The sequence below is a fragment of the Channa argus genome, chromosome 2 (genome assembly GCF_033026475.1).
Source record: "Channa argus isolate prfri chromosome 2, Channa argus male v1.0, whole genome shotgun sequence".
In the NCBI taxonomy this organism is placed as follows: domain Eukaryota; kingdom Metazoa; phylum Chordata; class Actinopteri; order Anabantiformes; family Channidae; genus Channa; species Channa argus.
In genome coordinates, this window is record NC_090198.1 from 31,641,713 (window position 1) to 31,660,324 (window position 18,612).

An 18,612-nucleotide genomic window follows, 5' to 3' on the forward strand; every position below is an offset into this window, starting at 1 on the left:
CTTGTGGTCCCCAGGGTTTCCAAAGTTAGTATGGGAGGCAGAAACTTTAGCTATCAACCTCCTCTCCTGTGGAACCAGCTCCCAATTCAGATTTGAGAAACAGACACCCTCTCTACTTTTAAGTGTGGGCTGAAAACATTCCTTTTTGATAAAGCTTATAGTTAGTTATAGTCATGCGCTGCTATAGACTTAGACTGCTGGGGGAACCATTCCTGATGACTGAGCCCCTTTCCTCCTCTTGTCCCTCTCTCCTCTCCTCTAACCCCACAATTCTCACCACTGAATGACATTAACTCTGTGTGTTCTTCGTCCCATAGTTGTCTGTCTCCTTCTCACTGTCCATTTCTGCAATTGTCCCCGGCTTTGTGCAGCTACTTGTCCTACCAACCTGCCTACCTGTTTTCTTGCTTTTTGTTGCTCTTTTCTTTTCTCTCCACTTTCCAATTACCCCAACTAGTCAAGGCAGATGGCCGCCCACCATGATCCAAGGCTTGCTCAAGGGGCAGTTGTTGGGTTTTCTCCATACATCTCTTTAGCCTTGACTTTATTCTGTAAAGTGCCTTGAGATGACTTTGTTGTGAATTGGCCCTTTATGAATAGAGTTGAATTGAAATGAATTGGAGTCCCATTTAGTTTTACAAAATTTCATAACTTAGCATTCGTAGCTTGACAGTTAGCTTACTCTGACGCAGCTTTCATCAGTTTATTTCATAAAGTATTAGGCTCCTCTTCTAACTTAGTTAGCTAAGTTAACTTTTTAAATGTTAAATGTCAAAGGAAATAAAAGAAAAAACATAATACCACTGGAAGTTCTGTTATACAACTGTCTCTTTACAACAATTACAGCTACACTAGCAGTATTTAGCTAAAACAGTTTATTAATATATTTAATGGTTACTATCTGCTCCACTTACCATTACCTTGCTTTTTTCTTCTCTTCCTCTTTTTCTTCTTTGTTTACACTGAATCACTGGGTTGGGGTCCTCTTAGGGAAGTCTGAGGGAGGTTGTGACATTGCAAACTTTGCAAACAGCCAGTGCTGTACATAGTTTATCTTTTGTCACTCCTGAGGGACACTTGGGCTGAAAAATGTTCAGAGCTTGCAAAGCACTGTTAGGAAACAAGCAGTGGAATCAAACTGTTGCTATCGTGCTCTTCTCACTACTCCACATCTGGGTTAATCAGATAGATGTCAATGTGTGTGTATATTTGTGTCTTTCACTGTTTCAGCTCTGTAATTGAGATTAGATCTGTCCAGGATGTACAACATCTGTCACCTCATGAGACAGTCTTCATAAATAAATGGACATCTTCACATAGATTTTATTACACACAAAGGAAATTTATTACAACATAAAATGCAAAGTCAGTAGCATTTATATTTATGTCTGCACACCTGCTAAAACTGTTCGGTGTTGTCAGGTGCGTCTGAGTGGGCAGGCATGGCCGACACGGCGGCAGTAGCAGATGGCATTGAAGAAGCGACAGTAGCAGGTGTCACAAGGGTCACAGCAGGGCAGAGGGTAACCCAGACACGACTGTTGGTGTGGGATACAGCGACGAGGGGAACGCATGGCCCGACTCTGCAGTTGCACAGCTGCTGATGAGTCCTGGAAAGCAAGGTATGATAAGAAACGTAAGATAACTTCTAACCTGCTAACAGTGATCGGGTTTTGAAATAAACCACAGCCACCTCGTCATAGGATCCAGTGTCCATTAGGAAGTGATCTTCCACTGAGTCAATAGGTAACAGGCTAGGGTCGTGGATGGGGTCAGGAACGTGGCTCCTCTCTGCAGGACACAAGACAGAAAAAAGTTGTCATTCCCTGTCATAGACCAACATCTTTTGGCTCACCTCTACAGCTGAACATGTTCTGCACATTGATTTGGCATGCGTTTTTATGTCAGATGGCCTTCCCGATGCAACTCTCCCATTTTATACAGGCCCGGAGCCCTTTGTGGCTGGGCGGGGCTGGACCTGGTGGGATAGGATTCAGACCCTTGACCTTCTACATCCCAACACGATGCTCTACCACTGACCCACCAGGCCCCCAGTTGTCATTCCCTTTCCTCACCTTATACACTGTTGATATTAGAGACAGGAATATTTAGCTTTATTACTCTGTGGAAATGACAGAGGAATGTCAGAATGCTCTGAGAGGGGAAGCAGAAGGAGCTGCTTTTGTGTTTTGACTTAATAAAATGGTGATAAACTATGAAAAACTTTATCTGTGCTCTTTTTTTGCAAAGCTACATGCACCATAAGCACGTGATGAGGTTTATATCTACTACCTGGCTTTACTGTTGAGTTGCAACCCTGTTTCCTAAAAAATACGTTCATTTGTCACCAAATCTGTTTTTAATCATCTTTAAAAAGTTTGCTGATAACACATTTCGGTCAAAACTGATAGATGATCTAAAAAAACTGACCTGGGCCAGGAGAGAACTATAATTACATTTTTTTTTCCTTTTGTTTGTTTCTTTCAATTGGGTTGTTGGTTCTTAATTTATATTATTAGATGTTTGTTTACGTAAGTTTCAAAAGTTTACTGAATTATTTAAAAGTCAAAACACACATATAAACTCTTCTTGATCCCCAAAAGGTCACCACCTGGATTTAACTAGGCAAAAAGGTCAGAGCCTCCATTGGCTAATTACTGCAGAGACTAATATGTCTCACCTGGCAACAAGTTATTCAGTTCTTACTGATGCAGTAATTAGCTGACGACCTGAATAAACTCAATGACCAGGTTTTTCCTTCAGGCACATTTTAAGATGACATTGGCAGGATTTATCAGGCTCAAATAGTAAAAAAAAGTTGTTCAGGGAGTAGCTTCTGTCACAGAGTTAAATACAAGTCCTGCTGTGGTTTGTCAGTTGACTATGTCTCTGAGCTGAGATTGGAAAGGTGTTACTGACCTATGTCAGACAGGTAGGAGGTGTCAGTGCGGCGTCCATTGGGCAGAGTATCATCAAGCTGGATGTTTCCATGAACCAGTGAAGAAGAGAGATGCAGTAGACTGAAGGAGCAGCAGCATAGCAGCGCAGAGCAAAACATCCTGCAGCTCTCAGAGAAACAACAAGAAGAAGAAGAATCTGTACCTCAACTTCCACAATGCTCAGCTTCTCCACTGAAGAGGAAACAGAAACAAGTTTTGTTTTAATGGGAATCAACCTGAGAGTTCAGTATCTAATTGTCAGTAACAACAAAATTAACTATTTACTAAAGATTGATGTATGTGAAATCTGAATTCTTCTAATTCAGTCTTTTACTCCTTTACATCTACAAAGAAAATGAAAATACTAAACGGAATTAAATAATTGATTCAGATATAGAGACTTTTAGTTAGTTACTTAAACAAGGGTTTATTAAACATGCATTCTATTTCTACATTATCTGTGTATTCCTGGATCAGTCAAAGGAAGATCAGCAGTTCTTTATCTCAACACTTAACTTTTCTACTCTAACAACATTAAATATTATCTTTGCTTCAATTAATCAAACCACTGGTGTTCACACAACACAGATTAAAATTATAAAACGTATATAATGTATATTTGGATTAAACGTTTTTTTCTTTAAATGACTATGACAACAATATATTTTTTTTGTATCTAAGTATAATAAAAGTTAATTCCAGATAAAGGGGGGACTCACCTGTTGCTGTAACGTTTTGCTCTCTCTCTCTCTCTCTGAGGGGACGATGGACATTTAAAGATCCCCGGAGAGGAAGGATGTCACATGACCGCCTGTGGGGTGGGGGTTTATTCACTTTATGAAACATCTGATGGATCCTAAAATTAAAGGGAATTAAAAAGTGTATATGGGGGGGCTGTCGGTGATTATTTTGCCTCTAAGAGCTTCATCACATACAAAACCCAAATAAACTTCAACAGGGAAAAATTAACAACTGAGTGTGCCTTTTTGATTAAATGGGAATCAGTAAAGTTCTTTTTGATATATTGAATTCATAACGTTTTATCGAGGTATTCCTCCTGGTGTTTCCCTTCTGCTTTTCCAATCTCCACAAACAACAGGGTCTGTTGCTTGATGATATCCATGTTGGTTGAAATGTCAGTAATAAAAGGTTTATTCTTTTTTCTCTTCGTCTTTTACAGCAACTCTGGATGTTCACACTTGGACCCACTTCAGACCAGCAGGATACCGTGTTTTTTAAAATTCATGCTGAATTAGCAACAGGAAATACAAACTGAAAGATGAAGAGTATTATGTCGTAAAGTATTTTTAAAATAATTAAAATCATTTTATGAATATTTATGTTATGTTTCTCTGTCAGAGTTATTTAACGTTTGAACCAGGAAATATCCTGTTTCTATTTCTCTTTTTTGATAGGTTTATAATCCATACTCAGTAGAAATTCCTTTCCTCTGTGTGTTTGGTAGAGCTGGGTTTAGTCTCACTAATGATCCTCTCTCTGTGTTTGATTGGGGAACATTAAATCAGCCGCTTCAGCTGCTTAATTCATGTTTGATTCTATTATTCTTGATGTGGAGCTTCATTAAACCCGTCATCTTCCTCATTCTCCTTCTGCAAACATGGCGCAGATTCTCAGAACGTTGAATCTTTGCTGACGTTACTTCTGCAGTCTGCACAAATCAGACATTAGGGGCTGCTGCTGTTTTAATAAGACTGATTATCAGCATCCTATCAGCATCCTGCATCCTGATCAGACCCAACAACAACAACAACCTTAACGCACTTCCTGTTCCATATTGAGGTGTGTTGTAGTGTTTACCAGGTGAGCAGTTGTGCAGGTCACTGTGGAACAGGATCATTGTTAGTGTGTTTTATTATACATTCACCAGCCACTTTATTAGGTCCACCTTGCTATTACTTTGTGGGACCCACTTTTTGGGACCTTAAGTTTTCAGCAAAAATGTGCTGGAAACATTCCTGAGAGATTTTAGTCCATATTGACAACATAACATTGCACAGTTGCTGCAGATTTTTGACCTGCACATTCATGATGGGAATATCCTGTTACACCACATTCTAAAAATTCTCTGTTTAGATGTGGTAACTGTGGAAATGTTTGAAGAAAGCAGTTTGAGATTATAAGTGCAAGAAAGAGCAGAAAGACATGTTTTTTTTTTTTTAAATATAGATTTAAGTGCATAGGAAGGTGTGGAAAAGTTCTGTTTCCAGCTGTTTTTTTTTTATATTGGGAGTGAGTTTGCTGAAGAGTTTGGTAGCTCGCTCTACCTTCGTGGAACTGAGTTACTGTTACCTTTCTATCAGCTCAAACCAGCCCAGCTATTTTCCTCTTTCATTAAAAAGTATTTTTAGCTGCTCAATGCATATTTCTTTCCAAAAAATATGTCACACTCAGAGTCATTTAAATCACCTGTCTTCACCATTCTGATGTTCGGTTTCTGATTCAGTAGGTCATTTGACCACGACTCCATGTCTAAATGCACTGAGATAATGTCAAGTGTTTGGCTGATTAGATTAGCAGCTGTTAAATTGTGTTAACAACATAGTTAAATGGTGCTTTAATATAAAAATATGATCAAGTAATAAATGTTGATGTATCATAGTTTGTATTAATGACTGTATATGTTTTTGCCATAAATACCATAATCAGTATTGTCTAAAATATGTTTTTTCTTAGTTCTTAGTTTTATTTTTATTTTTGTAGATCACCCAAAGTCCATCTCACTATTTAATAAATAACTACAATTTATAAGTATACCACTCATCTGTTTTTTCACAATTCAACAAAGATCCAGAAGAACCTCAGTCTTCATCATATGTCTGCGTTTAAACTCTAAAAATGAGTGAAACAAACAGCGAGGAGCTGAAATTCTGATTTTATAAACACTGAGTCCAGGCGCCCTAGCTGAACCTGACACATGTTTGGAATATCCACCAACCAAAGTAAACAACATGTTTAAAAATGACTGGAATGAGTGAAAATGTTTTCACACAGGGTCTGAGGTCAACCTGCCCATGGTGTATGCAATCGTGTCAGAATGACAAGTGATCTTTATGCAGTAGACATCAGAATAAAGAACTTCTCATTTCTCTAAAAACCTTGATTCCTCTTTTCTCTTGTAATTCAAGAGGAAACATTTTAAGGGGATAGGAGGTACCTTGCTAACCTGGAGACTCTGAGATTCAAACACTGCACTCACACTCAAATCGCCAGTGTACATTTAATGTCAAACTACAACAGAGTCCAGGAAAATTATCTGCCAAACGGTTTAAATTTTCCCACAAACCCCAGAATGGAAACAAGAGGAAGTTAAAATATGCTGTGTGGATATAAATTAAGTTATAAGTTAAGTGGTGCCCACTGCCCCAACCCACAAAGCTAGCAACCATCTGGACCTTTTTCTCACCAAGAACTGCGCCGTGGACATCTAAGTCACTCCTCTGCATTTATTGGATCACTGCTCCTAATCAGCTCTCTAGACCTTCCTAGATGTAGAACATATTCCCACGCAACTTCTAACTTTCCATCACAACTTCAGCTCTTTCAGTCCTGAGCAGTTCTCTTCCTTGTTCTCTCTTTGGTCTGATCTGATTTGTAACCAATGCACCACATTCAGATCTGCTGAGACAAAGTGGCTCAATGCCCCATCTGCTTTGACTGAATATCACAGACTGGTGGGAACCTTTTTCTCACAACATCCCACATTCAAAAACTGAATACTACCAGGACATGGTTAGCACCACCACTGAAACATGGAAGCTGTTCTCCACTTTCAAATCACCCTCTACCCCCTCCATCTCCCCCACCCACCTCTCTCACTGCCAAGGACTTTGACAGCTTCTTTACTAATAGGGTGGGAACCATCTCAGCAGATGGCTTCCACCAAATGGAGACATCCTACATCACTCTCCTTGTTTTCCATTCTGACTGAAGACAACACATCCATCCACAATCTATCCTACCAACTGTCCTCTGGATACTTTACCCTTCTCTCTTGTTCAAGTAACTACTTGCTGGTCCAGACATATTAAATTAGGAGTATTCAATCCACTATTTTCTTTCTCAGAACAACCTCTTTGATGTTAACCAGTCTGGCTTTAAGAGTGGTCACTCCTCAGAAACAGCACGCCTGATGGTGGTTGAATCCCTGTGGGCTGTAAATGTTTTGTCTCATTCTTACATCTTAATCCTACTTGAGCAATCTGCAGCATTTGCTCTGGCCTGACTAGAATAGAACTTCCTGCTGTTTTCTCTCTTCTTTACTGAAATAGTAAAGTTGTGGTAATACTGACACCTGCTGACAACCAACAGAACTGGGACTTTTTCTCCACTAACATGTAGAAAACTCAAAAAAACGTACTTTGATCATTTGACAGATGTTTTCATCAAAAGTGAGTAAGTAAAAGTAAAAGGCCGTGAGAAGAAATGTTTCTGTGTCATGAAATAGAGAAGATAGGACAGGTAGGAACAATTTTTTATTTTATATTTTTTGTGGAATACGGTTAGCTTTTTAATAGTAGGAGTGGGGCTGCTGAGCGTACAGAATTTGCCAGCTTTTATTTCATTTTATTATTGCAACTGTCAATTCAATTCAATTCAATTCAACTTTATTTATATAGCGCCAATTCACAACAAAGTCATCTCAGGGCACTTTAAAGAATAAAGTCAAGATTATAAAGATATATAAAGAGAACCCAACAATTCCCCCTGGAGCAAGCCATAGGCAACAGTGGAGAGGAAAAACTCCCTTTAACGGAAGAAACCTCCAGCAGAACCAGGCTCAGGGTGGACGGCCATCTGCCTCGACCGGTTGGGGTGAGTGGAAAGGGGAGAGAGAAAAGAACAGAGCAACAAAAGCAACAACAAAACATCTGGCAGATTGGTAGGATCAGTAGCTTCACGCTGGAAGACACACAGCTTCAAAGCCGGGGGACACCTGCAGAAAGGGACAGAGAGAGGGGGACAGAGGAGGACAAAGACAACTACGGGAGAGAACACACAGAGTTAATGACATACAGTCAACTGTCAATTTAAGATGAAAGACACACGTTTAATAACACTGAGTCATCGAGCAGCTGACACACCCTCCATCAGCTGATCTTTCTCTCTCTCTCACAAGCGCACAAACACGCAGGCAGCACTAATCAACTTCCACTGTCGATGCCAGAGAGACTCGATCGGTGTCTGTACCGGAAATCAGAGACGGTTCTGACCCGTCTGAGGGTCCAGTCCGTAGGTTTCAATCATGGTCTTCGAATCTCTGGTCAGTGACCTGCTTAACAGGTTCATCGGAGACTACGTGGAAAACCTTGACAAGTCCCAGCTGAAGATCGGGATCTGGGGAGGTGAGTCCCGCAGCTAGCTAGCAACTACCGTCGTGTTACATTGACCAGTCTCCGTTTAGAAAAAACGCAATTTAAAACTTTTAGCCTTATAAACATAGGGTCGTGCCAAAGAACTGGATCTACGTTTAGAGTCGATTCTAAACCACGAAGCAGGTTTTTGTCCCGTGAAATGCAATCTTTAGTCTAGTCCTTGCTCAGTGTTCCCATCTTTATCTCCACCAAAATAAAACTAGATATTAGAGGAAGCCAGTGTGTTTATGTGAATTTTCGCGATTTGAGGGATCGTTGGTGGGTTTCTGTGTTTCCCGAACTGCAAAGCAGCTCACAGACCTCAGAAAGACTTGCAAGTCACTCGTTTTCCTAAGTCATTTCTCCCTGATGAGTCATTGCACTTAAATTCAAACGAGGTGTAAACAAACCGACCCGGAGACACTACTGAATCACTCCTGACTGCACCTGCACAGGTATGTCTGCCTAATTGCAGGTTAATCTGTGAGAACTGGACCAAGCCGGGGGGTCTGACTCCAATTCAGTTAGTTCAGTTTTAACCGCAGCTTATCAGCTCAGCACACACAGAGTTCCTGCATACGCATGACTGTCAGTTTTGTAGCTTCAGGTTTTTTGGTTCAACTTCAAGCTGCTGAATAATTTCTCTGCGTCTGTTCAGGTCCACATTGACTGTTCCACAACGTGGACACCAACATTAAATTATAAACAGTTTTTGAAGGAACTCAGCTGACTGTGTTAACCTCATAATAAAGCTTGATTTGTTTGTTCATCAAATCTACGTTGTGGTTCGAGGGCAAGTAGCCTACTGCATGGCCCTTGATCAAACCGAGGAACCCTACCGCACTGCAGAGAACACAGGCAAACATTGTTGTGTGCCACTTCAATTAGTCTGCACGGTTCTGAGCCTTGTGCTTTGGTGCGTCTGTGTCCCATTGAAGCTATGGCCTCTTTCTATGCCCCTGTGTTGATTTTCAACAACCAATTGTTTTTGTCCTCGCCATATCTTTAGTCCTGTTACCTTAAGGACTTTTTTTAAAAGTCTTTTTTAAAAAGCAAGAGCCACTCATGTCTGTCCAATAAATAATAATAGTATTAATAATAATGATAACAGCATGTTTTAATTGAAGTGATTGAGCACACTTCACCCAATTAAAATCATGTTAATGTGCAGGAAATGAAGATTATAATAGTTGGTTCCATGTTCAAATGGACATGTGACTGGTAGTTTTAGATGCAGGTGAACCTGTTCCAATAAAACCGTAAATCCTGACTACCGAATCTGCTTCCTCTTTGTGCTTCTTTGCAGGAAACGTGGTACTTGAGAACCTGAAGGTGAAGGAAAATGCTCTGGTAAGTCTTGCAGCCTGTGACAGTCTGTCCTTAACCCTAATCCCAGCAGACCTTTTGTTTATATATCTTTAAACAAAGATTTTGAAATTTGATTATGGGTTTGTCTAAAGCTTTTTTTTTTATGTGGATCATGATGTGTGAAGTAGCCGAGGCAGGTTTTCTTAATATCTGTCAGCTCAGACTCGGGTTGTGAAACTCTTTTAGTCCAAACAGGCTTCCTTTCATTAGCAGAAGGCCCCAGGCTCATTATTGCAACTGACACTGTGAGTGGGAGACCTACAAAGGTTGGCAAACTTTAAGAAACGTTTGCTGTCAGCCAAGATGAACAAACAGTGGACTTTAAATGAACAAATCTTGTAGACTGATGAGTCAGAGTTTGAGGTTCTTGAAAATGTATCAGATGCAGAGCTCATGAAAACATGACAGATGTCTGCCTAACACCATTAATGAAGCACGGAGGTGGAATTGCGATGATCCAGGCATACTCTGGCAATGGGAGAGTGGGTGATCTGTATCGTGTGAACTTCAGCCAGCATCGATATTATTCTATGCTGAAGAGGAACGCCATTCATTCCACTCCAGGCAACCACTAGTTTGGGAAATCTAATTTTGCAGCTAGACCATGACCCCAGAGCATTCCTCCTGATTGTGTAGGAATTATCTGGAGAAGAAAGTAGCTGCTGGAATACTCTTCTTGATGGCTTGGGAAGCTCAATCACCAAATCTGAACCCCATCAAGCTGGTGAGAGAGAAGCTGGACTGAACAGTTCTGCAAAATGACTGGGAGGAAATCACACCTGAATATCTGAAAAAACTAATAGTCAGTTATTGCTACAAAGGGCAGTTCTTTGAAAAAAGTAAAGTTTAACATGCAAAGGATATGACCTTTTTTTTCTTTTCTGTGTGTTCTGTCATATATGAAGAACTGTTTAAATTATTAAATAAACCCAACAAAAGTTAATAAAAATACATAGGTGTGTAGGTGTTTTTCAGATTTTATTTAATTTTTTTTTTGGCCAGTTCCGATTGAAAAACCTTCAGACTCTGATGTGATAACTTCAGAAGAAAAGCGATGACCTTTTAATGTTACATTTGTCAGTTTGTGGTTGGGTGTAAATCATTTATGATAAACATCATGTTGAAGCTTGTAAGGAAATGAAAACTCAGGTTCCACTGAGCTATTTAATTTAATTAAGTTTTATCAATAGTTTTTATTTTTCAGTTTGGTGAAAAGATTAAATATTTTTTTCACTGAAATCGAAAACATTACTTTCAACAGCTTGATCAACGCGAGCCCTAAGTGTGGTATTAAAGTGGTTTGATTGTGATGTTGAATTTTTATGAAGTTGTGCTCTCAGACCCACCATATGATCTGTTAAACCCTTAAAGGTGTTAACACTGACTGATGACATGACACTATGATGACTCAGTGAAACAGCAACCAGACTTCCTGTTTTATTGAGTTTATCCTAAGCAACAACAGTTTGTGACAGGCCAAGGCTTTAGGTCAGAGTGAGACCTCAGCTAACTTAAACCTGGTTCTGAACTTTACTGAGTTTACCACCTCAGGCTCTATCCCTCAGAATCAGCAGTTCAGTCCAGTTAGGTGATAGTAAGGATGTTTGATTATAAGGAGACAGGTTCCAGCGACAGAGTTTCCAGCTCCTCTGCAGATGATGATCAGACTTGTTTCTGAAATGATTTAATCCTCTGACCTGTTTCTGTTTGTGTTTCAGAGCGAGTTTAATGTTCCTTTCAGAGTGAAGGCTGGACAGATCGGTGAGTTCTGACACCACATCAATTTATCATCAAATCAAAATCGAAGATGATAACTAACAATGTTTGATGTGTTGATCTTCTGATGCTGTGCTTACTGATCTTTGGATAAACTCATCCAGTTTCCACACAGTGTTGCAGCCATGCTCTGCCCTTTTAGAATCCTGATACAACGCTGAGAAAGCTCCTCTTTGCTCAGAATAACAAACTTAGTTCTGATGTTTCCTACCATGACAATGTTCTGCTGGAACCTAAGGCACATCCATATTTCTGGAACTGCCTGCATGTTTTCTGCCTCTCTCTAAAATAACATTTTCTGAATAATATGTGTAATATCAAAGGTGGAATATCAAAGGTGGAAATGATCACCTTTGGAATTCTTCTCTTTCTTTTAGGTTTACCATTATTCCTCACTTTTGTTGTTTTTCTTTGTATCATACAAACAAAAACACTCCAAAAACAGCTGATACAGGACACAGCAGAGCCAGATTTGAACCAAACCACCTGAGACCTGAGTTCTACAAAACCATCCATCTCTGTTTTTCAGGGAAGCTGACATTGAAGATTCCCTGGAAAAACCTGTACAATGATGCAGTGATTGCCACTTTGGACGGTCTGTACCTGCTCGTTGTCCCTGGAACCAGTAAGTGATTCTTTAGTGGACTGTTTGTTTTTTGGGTTCCAGGTGGTACTGAAAATAACACAGAACACATATCTGATGTGTTCTATGTTATTTTCAGTAACAATAACCTTTTACACACTGACCATGAGGGACTAATGCAAACTGTAACTCCCATGGTTCCAAGGCCTCCTTGATCTACGTGACAAAAGCCATTCCACCATGTGGTTCCAGCAGTTTTTTGAAAATTGGGAGTGCAGAGTTTGGTAGCTCGTTCCACCATTGTGGGATCATTGCGGTGAAGAGTTTTGCTTGGTGTCTTCTGTGCGGTGCTGGGACCATCAGACATCGTTCGTTGGCAGATAGCAGCGGGCAGGAAGGATTGTAGACTTGAATGAGTGAGTTGAGGTAAGTAGGAGCTGTTGAGTCAACATTTAAGCAAGAGACACAGCTTTGAACCTGATGCAAGCAGCTACAGGAACCCAGTGCAAAGATCTGAGGAGCGGTGTGACATGGGTCCTTTTTTGCAGATTAAAGATAAAGGCGAGCTGCTGCGTTTTGGATCATCTGCAAGGGTTTGATTGTGGATATCGGTAACCCCATTAACAAAGCGTTGCAGTAATAAAGACGAGATATGACCAGCGGTTTTACAATGAGTTGGGTTGTATATCCCGTGAGGTAGGGTCTGATCTTTCTGATGTAGAGGGCAAATCTGTATGCACTAGAGACTGAGGACATGTGGTCCTTAAAGCTCATTTGGTGGTCGATGATGATCCCAAGATTTCTGGCCGACTTAGTGGGGACAATCACTGTAGCTCCATTGTTAATGCTGTTGTTGTGTTGTGTTAAAGGTCTGGCTGGGAAAACCAGGTCTTCGGTCTTGGAGAGGTTGAGCTGAAGATGTCTTTCTCTCATCCAGGCAGAGATGTCTTAGAGACAGGCAGAAAAGCGTGATGAGACAATGGAGTTGTCTGGTGGAAAGCACAGGAAGAGCTGTGTGTTATTAGCATAGTAGTGATAGGAAAGACCACGTAAGTGAATGATTGAATCCAGGGATGCAGTATAGACGGAAAAAAGAAGAGGAACAAGAACTGAATCCTGCGGCACACTGGTAGAGAGGCTATGAGAGTGAGAAACATGCACCCGCCAGGATACCTTGAAGGTTCATCCCGATAGGTAAGTACAAAGCCATGGTAGAGCTGATCCAGAGATGCCTAAGTCAGAGAGTGTGGAGAAGAGGATCTGATGGATGAAGACGGATGAAGCTGAAGATAGATCAAGTAGGATTATGGAAGAAGACTGACCTGTGGCTTTTGCAGCTCGAAGAGTTTCCACTACAGTCAGAGTGCGGTTTCTGTGGAGTGACCCCTCTTGAAGCCAGAAGAATTGACATCAAGGAAGTTGTTTGAGTAGAAAAAGATGAATGTGAATAGTGCAGAACAGGAAAAGAAATGTCAAATCATTTGCTAGATGTTGGGAAATAACTCTTCTAGGGACACTGTCTTAGCTGCAGCATTAGGACCAACAGTTGTTCCAGGTGTGTACCTGAAGTGTAGCAGGTGTTGGAATTTAAAAACTCTTTTGTTTGATTTTATGTTTTTTTTCAGCAGTAAAATATGATGCAGCGAAGGAGGAGCGTTACCAGCAGGAGGCAAAGCAAAGGGAGCTACAACGCATTGAAGAGGCGCTACAGATGGCTGTACGGAGAGGTGAGTCAGCTGAGCACTGACCTTTGTTCTGTAACTAAGCCGGTAACACCTGAGAAGTCATCCGATGGTGTGTGGTTATACTGCTGTTACTGATCTCTATCTGAAACCTTCTCTTAACATGAATCACCATGGGTGTCCCTGACCAAGAACTATCATAGTTGATTCATTATGTCTTCCCTTTGTTTTTTTTAATCATTTATCAATTTTTCCACACATTTCTCTTCTTGACTTAAGTGGGATTACCCTCATTTAAATATAGGTGTATATGTATACAGTATTTTTATATGTACACTGGCTGCTTAATTTGGTACACTTCTCCAATCAAATAAGAAAGTATACTTTTACAGGGTCCATAATTTCTCAGTTTTTAAGTTGAATGAAGCAGAAAGGTGATAATTCTGTGGGTTTTTACTGTCGTGCTGAAGTGGCATATATTAAGAGTTGGTTCCAATGTTCTTTGGGTTTTAACTAAGGTGGCCAAATATTAGAACCACCTCTTCAGAAGCTTCTCCACTGTCTCTCCCTCTTCTCATGGTTGCTATTTGGTTAGCGGCGTAGGTGTAGCCTCTGCGGCTCTGAGCCAACCCTGCTGAAGCACTCAAAACTTTTACAAGTCCTCTCCTCCTCAGATGCATCACACATTATCCATCACAACCTTCCAGATTGTAGCTAATCAAACAAATAAAATAAGGCTAATAAGGCTTTCCTAAAGACTAGTGTTTTTTTCATATTAATATCAAAATCAATTAATCAAAATGTTATTTTTAAAGCATCCTTTCTTCATATTAATGCAAATTAAAGTGCTTTACAGAACTGAAAAGTTGAAGAAAGGTGTATCAAACAAATTAGGATAATAATGCCCACAAACTGATAATTAAATTTGACAACAAGGCACACAAAACAAAAGGAATAAGACACAAGTATGAGACTAATGCACACAATAAATAGAATAAATAAAAAAAAAGAGTGAAAAATTCTAATCAATGAAAAATTCTAAGAATATAATTAAAATTTTATTAAAATATAGATAAAACATATAGCACACATAAAATACTTTAACCAAAAGGCAGACCAAAATGGTGGGTTTTAAGTTTTTAAAGTTTTAACTTTTAAAGATATCACCACTTTCTGTGTAGAGATTGATTAGAAACTAAATAGGTGAATACTTAGACCAAAATATGCGATATATGATCAATATATGTAGAAAACAAGCAACCAAACAATCAGACATTCAGCACCCTCATATAGCTGGAATGGAGTAATCGTTGCTTGATTAGAACGTTTAGCAATGAGTTAACTGAAATTGGCAGTTGAATCAAGCTCCTTAGATGGAATCAGGTATTCTACTCCTTCATAACACACAAGAAAACACTGAGTACAGGTAACACAAGAGCCTCCAAAGAACTGCAGAGGAGTTCAGTGGTTTTACTGGAAACCACTCTAAACCAGCTTCTTTTACAGTTATCATGTGTTAAATTTAAGGACCCCATCAGTGATTATAAAAGATATACCTTGTAAGCATACAATTGACTAGGCCTTTTTTGTGCTGTCTTAACTAATCTGAACTCAGATGACTGCATATCATGAACAATAAATACATTTTGTTTAAGTTTAAAATAAACCAGAAAATGAGTGGTCGGTAGAAAACAACCCAGTGGCATCAGCGAACAAAAGAACATTACAGTGTTGATTGAAAATAACATATCAGTTCAGGGGGCACAGACTTAACAACTGAATTATGAATATGTTTTGGACATGATCACTGGTTAAACCAACTGTATTTGGGTTGGTGCCAGTCTGACTTAGTGCTAGTGTGCAGTGAAAACATTCGGCAGGGAAACTCATTGCATTTGAGCTGCGTACAGTGCCTATTAATCTGTTTTTGCTTTACGTTTTCACTAAGATTTGGTTTCTTTTTTTATATTTATTACTTACTGACCGACATTGATGACCAATGTGTGACTAGACCAGTGTGTGCGTTTGTGTTACCATTCACAGGTGTGTACTCCGTCAAACTGTTTCTGACTGTGACAGTTTGTGGAAACACTTAAAAGATTAGTGTAAGGAATAAGTCATCGTGCTTATTCATATGTGTGGCTCACTTCATTGAAAATGTAGTTGTTCTCAAAAGCGGAACTGTGATTACAGACAGGTGTGTTTACATCTGTTCCACGTGTTGCTCACGTCTTTGAAGCATTTACACTGTGACAATGAATGATTTGAATGAATGAGTGAGTAAATTGAAATGTCTGTCCTGTTCATGCTGCGTTTGCTGTCAGCGTCTCACAGCGGAGACCTGCTGTTCAGCCTGGAGAGTGTTGTTTACCAGGAGCCTCACAGCGGTAACACACTTACACACAGACACACACTTATACAATTTAACATCAACAGTCAGACCTGATCTTTGGACTGACCCTGGATCGGTTTATTAGACACACACATCTGCAAGATTCCAATGTCTCCATCCAGACTTGGAAATGTGCTTACGGATGGAAAAAATAATCTATTTAGGTTTCGGTGTTTAGGCTTGAACACGTATTAATAGAACATAATTATTTTACTTTAAAAGTTTTAAAATTTGTCCCATTTGGGGGGTGGGGAGTATTTTTTTTTAGGAAGCAGATTTAACAAACCCTGATTTAAAACATAAACTCAGAGTTTTTAGTTTTAGAAACGCTGATGAGAGTCAGTTGAGTCACTTCACAGTTTGTTCAGTGCATGCTTTATGGCTATAAAGAGCTTCATCAAAGAAACGAAAATGGTGGTGCTTGAATCAAAGCTCCAGTTATTTTAGTATAATCAAACGGTTAAAATTCCTATGGAAACACATTCAGTTCAGTAAATAACACATTCAGTAAATAACTTGAAACTAATAAAGTTTAAAGTTTTAAGTTTTAATAAAGTTTTTAATATATTAAATTTAAGAACAATGTCCTAGCCAGATTTTTTACAAAATATCAGACATATGTGGATCATATTGATATTTTAAAGTATAGTTAAAGTTAAGTTAAAGTGTTTCATTTACATTTAAGAGATATCTTTAAACTTAAAATCAGTTAGTAAAAGTTGAAAAGCTGAGTTTTATGTTTTTAATTTGAAACTCTTTTCAGAGATAATTGTAGGTTCTTCTTTATTCCTGGAAGAGTAGCCAACAGTTTTGTCATTGTCTGTTTGATACACAACTTGATATATATAAGTGTGACTATTATCAGCCAGACTCATGAATAATGCAAAGGAGATGGTTTGGTTAAAAATGCATTAAGGTTAAAAGTGAGTGTAAAACTTGTATATATTCAAACAGCTTGCTCAACATTTAATGCCTATTCCATTGTGTAGTTTTTCTAAATTTAAACAGAAATTCTTTCAAAACAAGTTCACATTATCTGCAGCATTTGTAAAATGTTTTTATTTAAGTATTAGCTGTTGCATCAACCAGGCTTTTGAAATATTGATAATCTCAAACATATCATAACTATGGTAATGTCAGTGTGATCGAAAGAGAAATAACTTTACTTTTAGTTTAAGGATATTTGATTATCGAGTGAGATGTATTGAAAATGTGAAAAGTTCATACTACAGTGATATTATATCATGAAAATAGAGCATTTAAGTTGATGCATGCAATGGTTTCTTCTTCTCAAACAATTTATTAAAGCAAAAGGTAATAGTGATGGGTATACCACAACAAAAATGTCAATGTCACAATAACTTGTCAGTTGTTAGGTGCGTTGTCTTGGTCTCATGATGTCAAAATGTGAACAGCATGATGAAAAGGGCTGTTTAAATACAATTTATCATTGACAACACAAAACGGTTGATGGTTGTTAGAGAACAGCATGCTATGCAATAAGTACTCAAACACTGAAAAGATGGACATGAAAAGTCAAATGAAGTTCACCTGTAAAGGTTATAGTACATTTTGAAATTTCACCCGAAAGTCAAATATCTCAAAATTTTTGTGAATGTATAAGAATGTGAGTAGAAATCAATTTCTTACACTGATCATTCAGAAAAGCCATAAATGTAAAAACAAGTATTGGGTAACAAACAAACTTCTAAAAATGAATGGCTCTGCTTTGATATAAACTATAGAAAAAGAAGAAATGATACATGAGATAGAGTGGAAACTTTGGGTTTGCTGAAGAAAACCTGCCACCAGAACATTAGGGTACAGAGTAAGTTACTATGGTAAGAGACTCAGAGTTATGGTTATCTTTGTTTCTGAAACTGAACACCTAGAGTTTCCCTCAGGTCAAGATGAACAAACTGATTTTATTTATTTTTTTAAATCCACTTATTGAAAGGCCACCCTGATGATCCAGGCCTAGAATAGTGAGGGATTGGGCCATTAAAAGTGTCAGTGTTGCATCCTTTAAAGTTTAGTTCTGTGGTTGACTGTTCACTTCCTCTAGTTTTGAATCTAAACTCACTACAGTGACCCTAAAATTACCAGAATATCAACCCTGCTGCTGCTTCCTGTTCTTTCTCTGTGTGATTTGGGGCTATTCTGTCTCTAACTGCGTCTCTCTCTTTAACGCTGCCAAAGTCCCGAAAGGACTTAAACTTAAAAAGCACAAAAAAGGCTTGAAGAAGCTGAAGAAACGTGACAACAAAACAGGTGAGTCTTACAGAAATCCAGCTGTTGATTTAATCTATTTCAGACATTAATGTTAATCTGATGTTGATTTAAAGGTTGGACTGAACTTTCAGTGCCTTTACTGCCGGCGAAATATGTTAACAATGAGGAAAAATTTAAATGCACAGACTATTTTACAGAGTTTGCTCACTATTGAAAAAGTGCTGCTGTGGGAATTTTTCAAATGTACCTACTAAGTAAAAAAACTATG

The 18,612-nt window shown here is 38.8% G+C and overlaps 2 protein-coding genes across 3 annotated transcripts in view; one reads left to right on the top strand and one right to left on the bottom strand.

The window, feature by feature from the left end:
* Positions 1-1,331: 1,331 nt before the first annotated feature.
* On the bottom strand, positions 1,332-3,736 carry agrp (agouti related neuropeptide). Its single transcript, XM_067493357.1, has 4 exons — positions 3,659-3,736; positions 2,920-3,131; positions 1,694-1,791; positions 1,332-1,610 (listed from the first exon to the last, which is right to left on the bottom strand). The coding sequence occupies exons 2-4, from the start codon at positions 3,056-3,058 to the stop codon at positions 1,419-1,421; spliced, it is 429 nt and encodes a 142-aa protein (XP_067349458.1). The 5' UTR covers positions 3,059-3,131; positions 3,659-3,736; the 3' UTR covers positions 1,332-1,418.
* Positions 3,737-7,953: 4,217 nt separating this feature from the next.
* The window catches only part of vps13c (vacuolar protein sorting 13 homolog C), a 74,006-nt gene continuing 63,347 nt past the window's right edge, over positions 7,954-18,612 (top strand). The window contains exons 1-7 of one of the 2 annotated variants that reach the window (XM_067492615.1): positions 7,954-8,302; positions 9,618-9,661; positions 11,398-11,440; positions 11,985-12,080; positions 13,664-13,765; positions 16,045-16,107; positions 18,312-18,383. In XM_067492615.1, coding sequence (XP_067348716.1) covers positions 8,203-8,302; positions 9,618-9,661; positions 11,398-11,440; positions 11,985-12,080; positions 13,664-13,765; positions 16,045-16,107; positions 18,312-18,383 — 520 coding nt within the window. In that variant the 5' untranslated portion in view covers positions 7,954-8,202. The remainder of the gene's footprint in view (positions 8,303-9,617; positions 9,662-11,397; positions 11,441-11,984; positions 12,081-13,663; positions 13,766-16,044; positions 16,108-18,311; positions 18,384-18,612) is intronic. The other variant, XM_067492622.1, reaches the window with a different exon arrangement.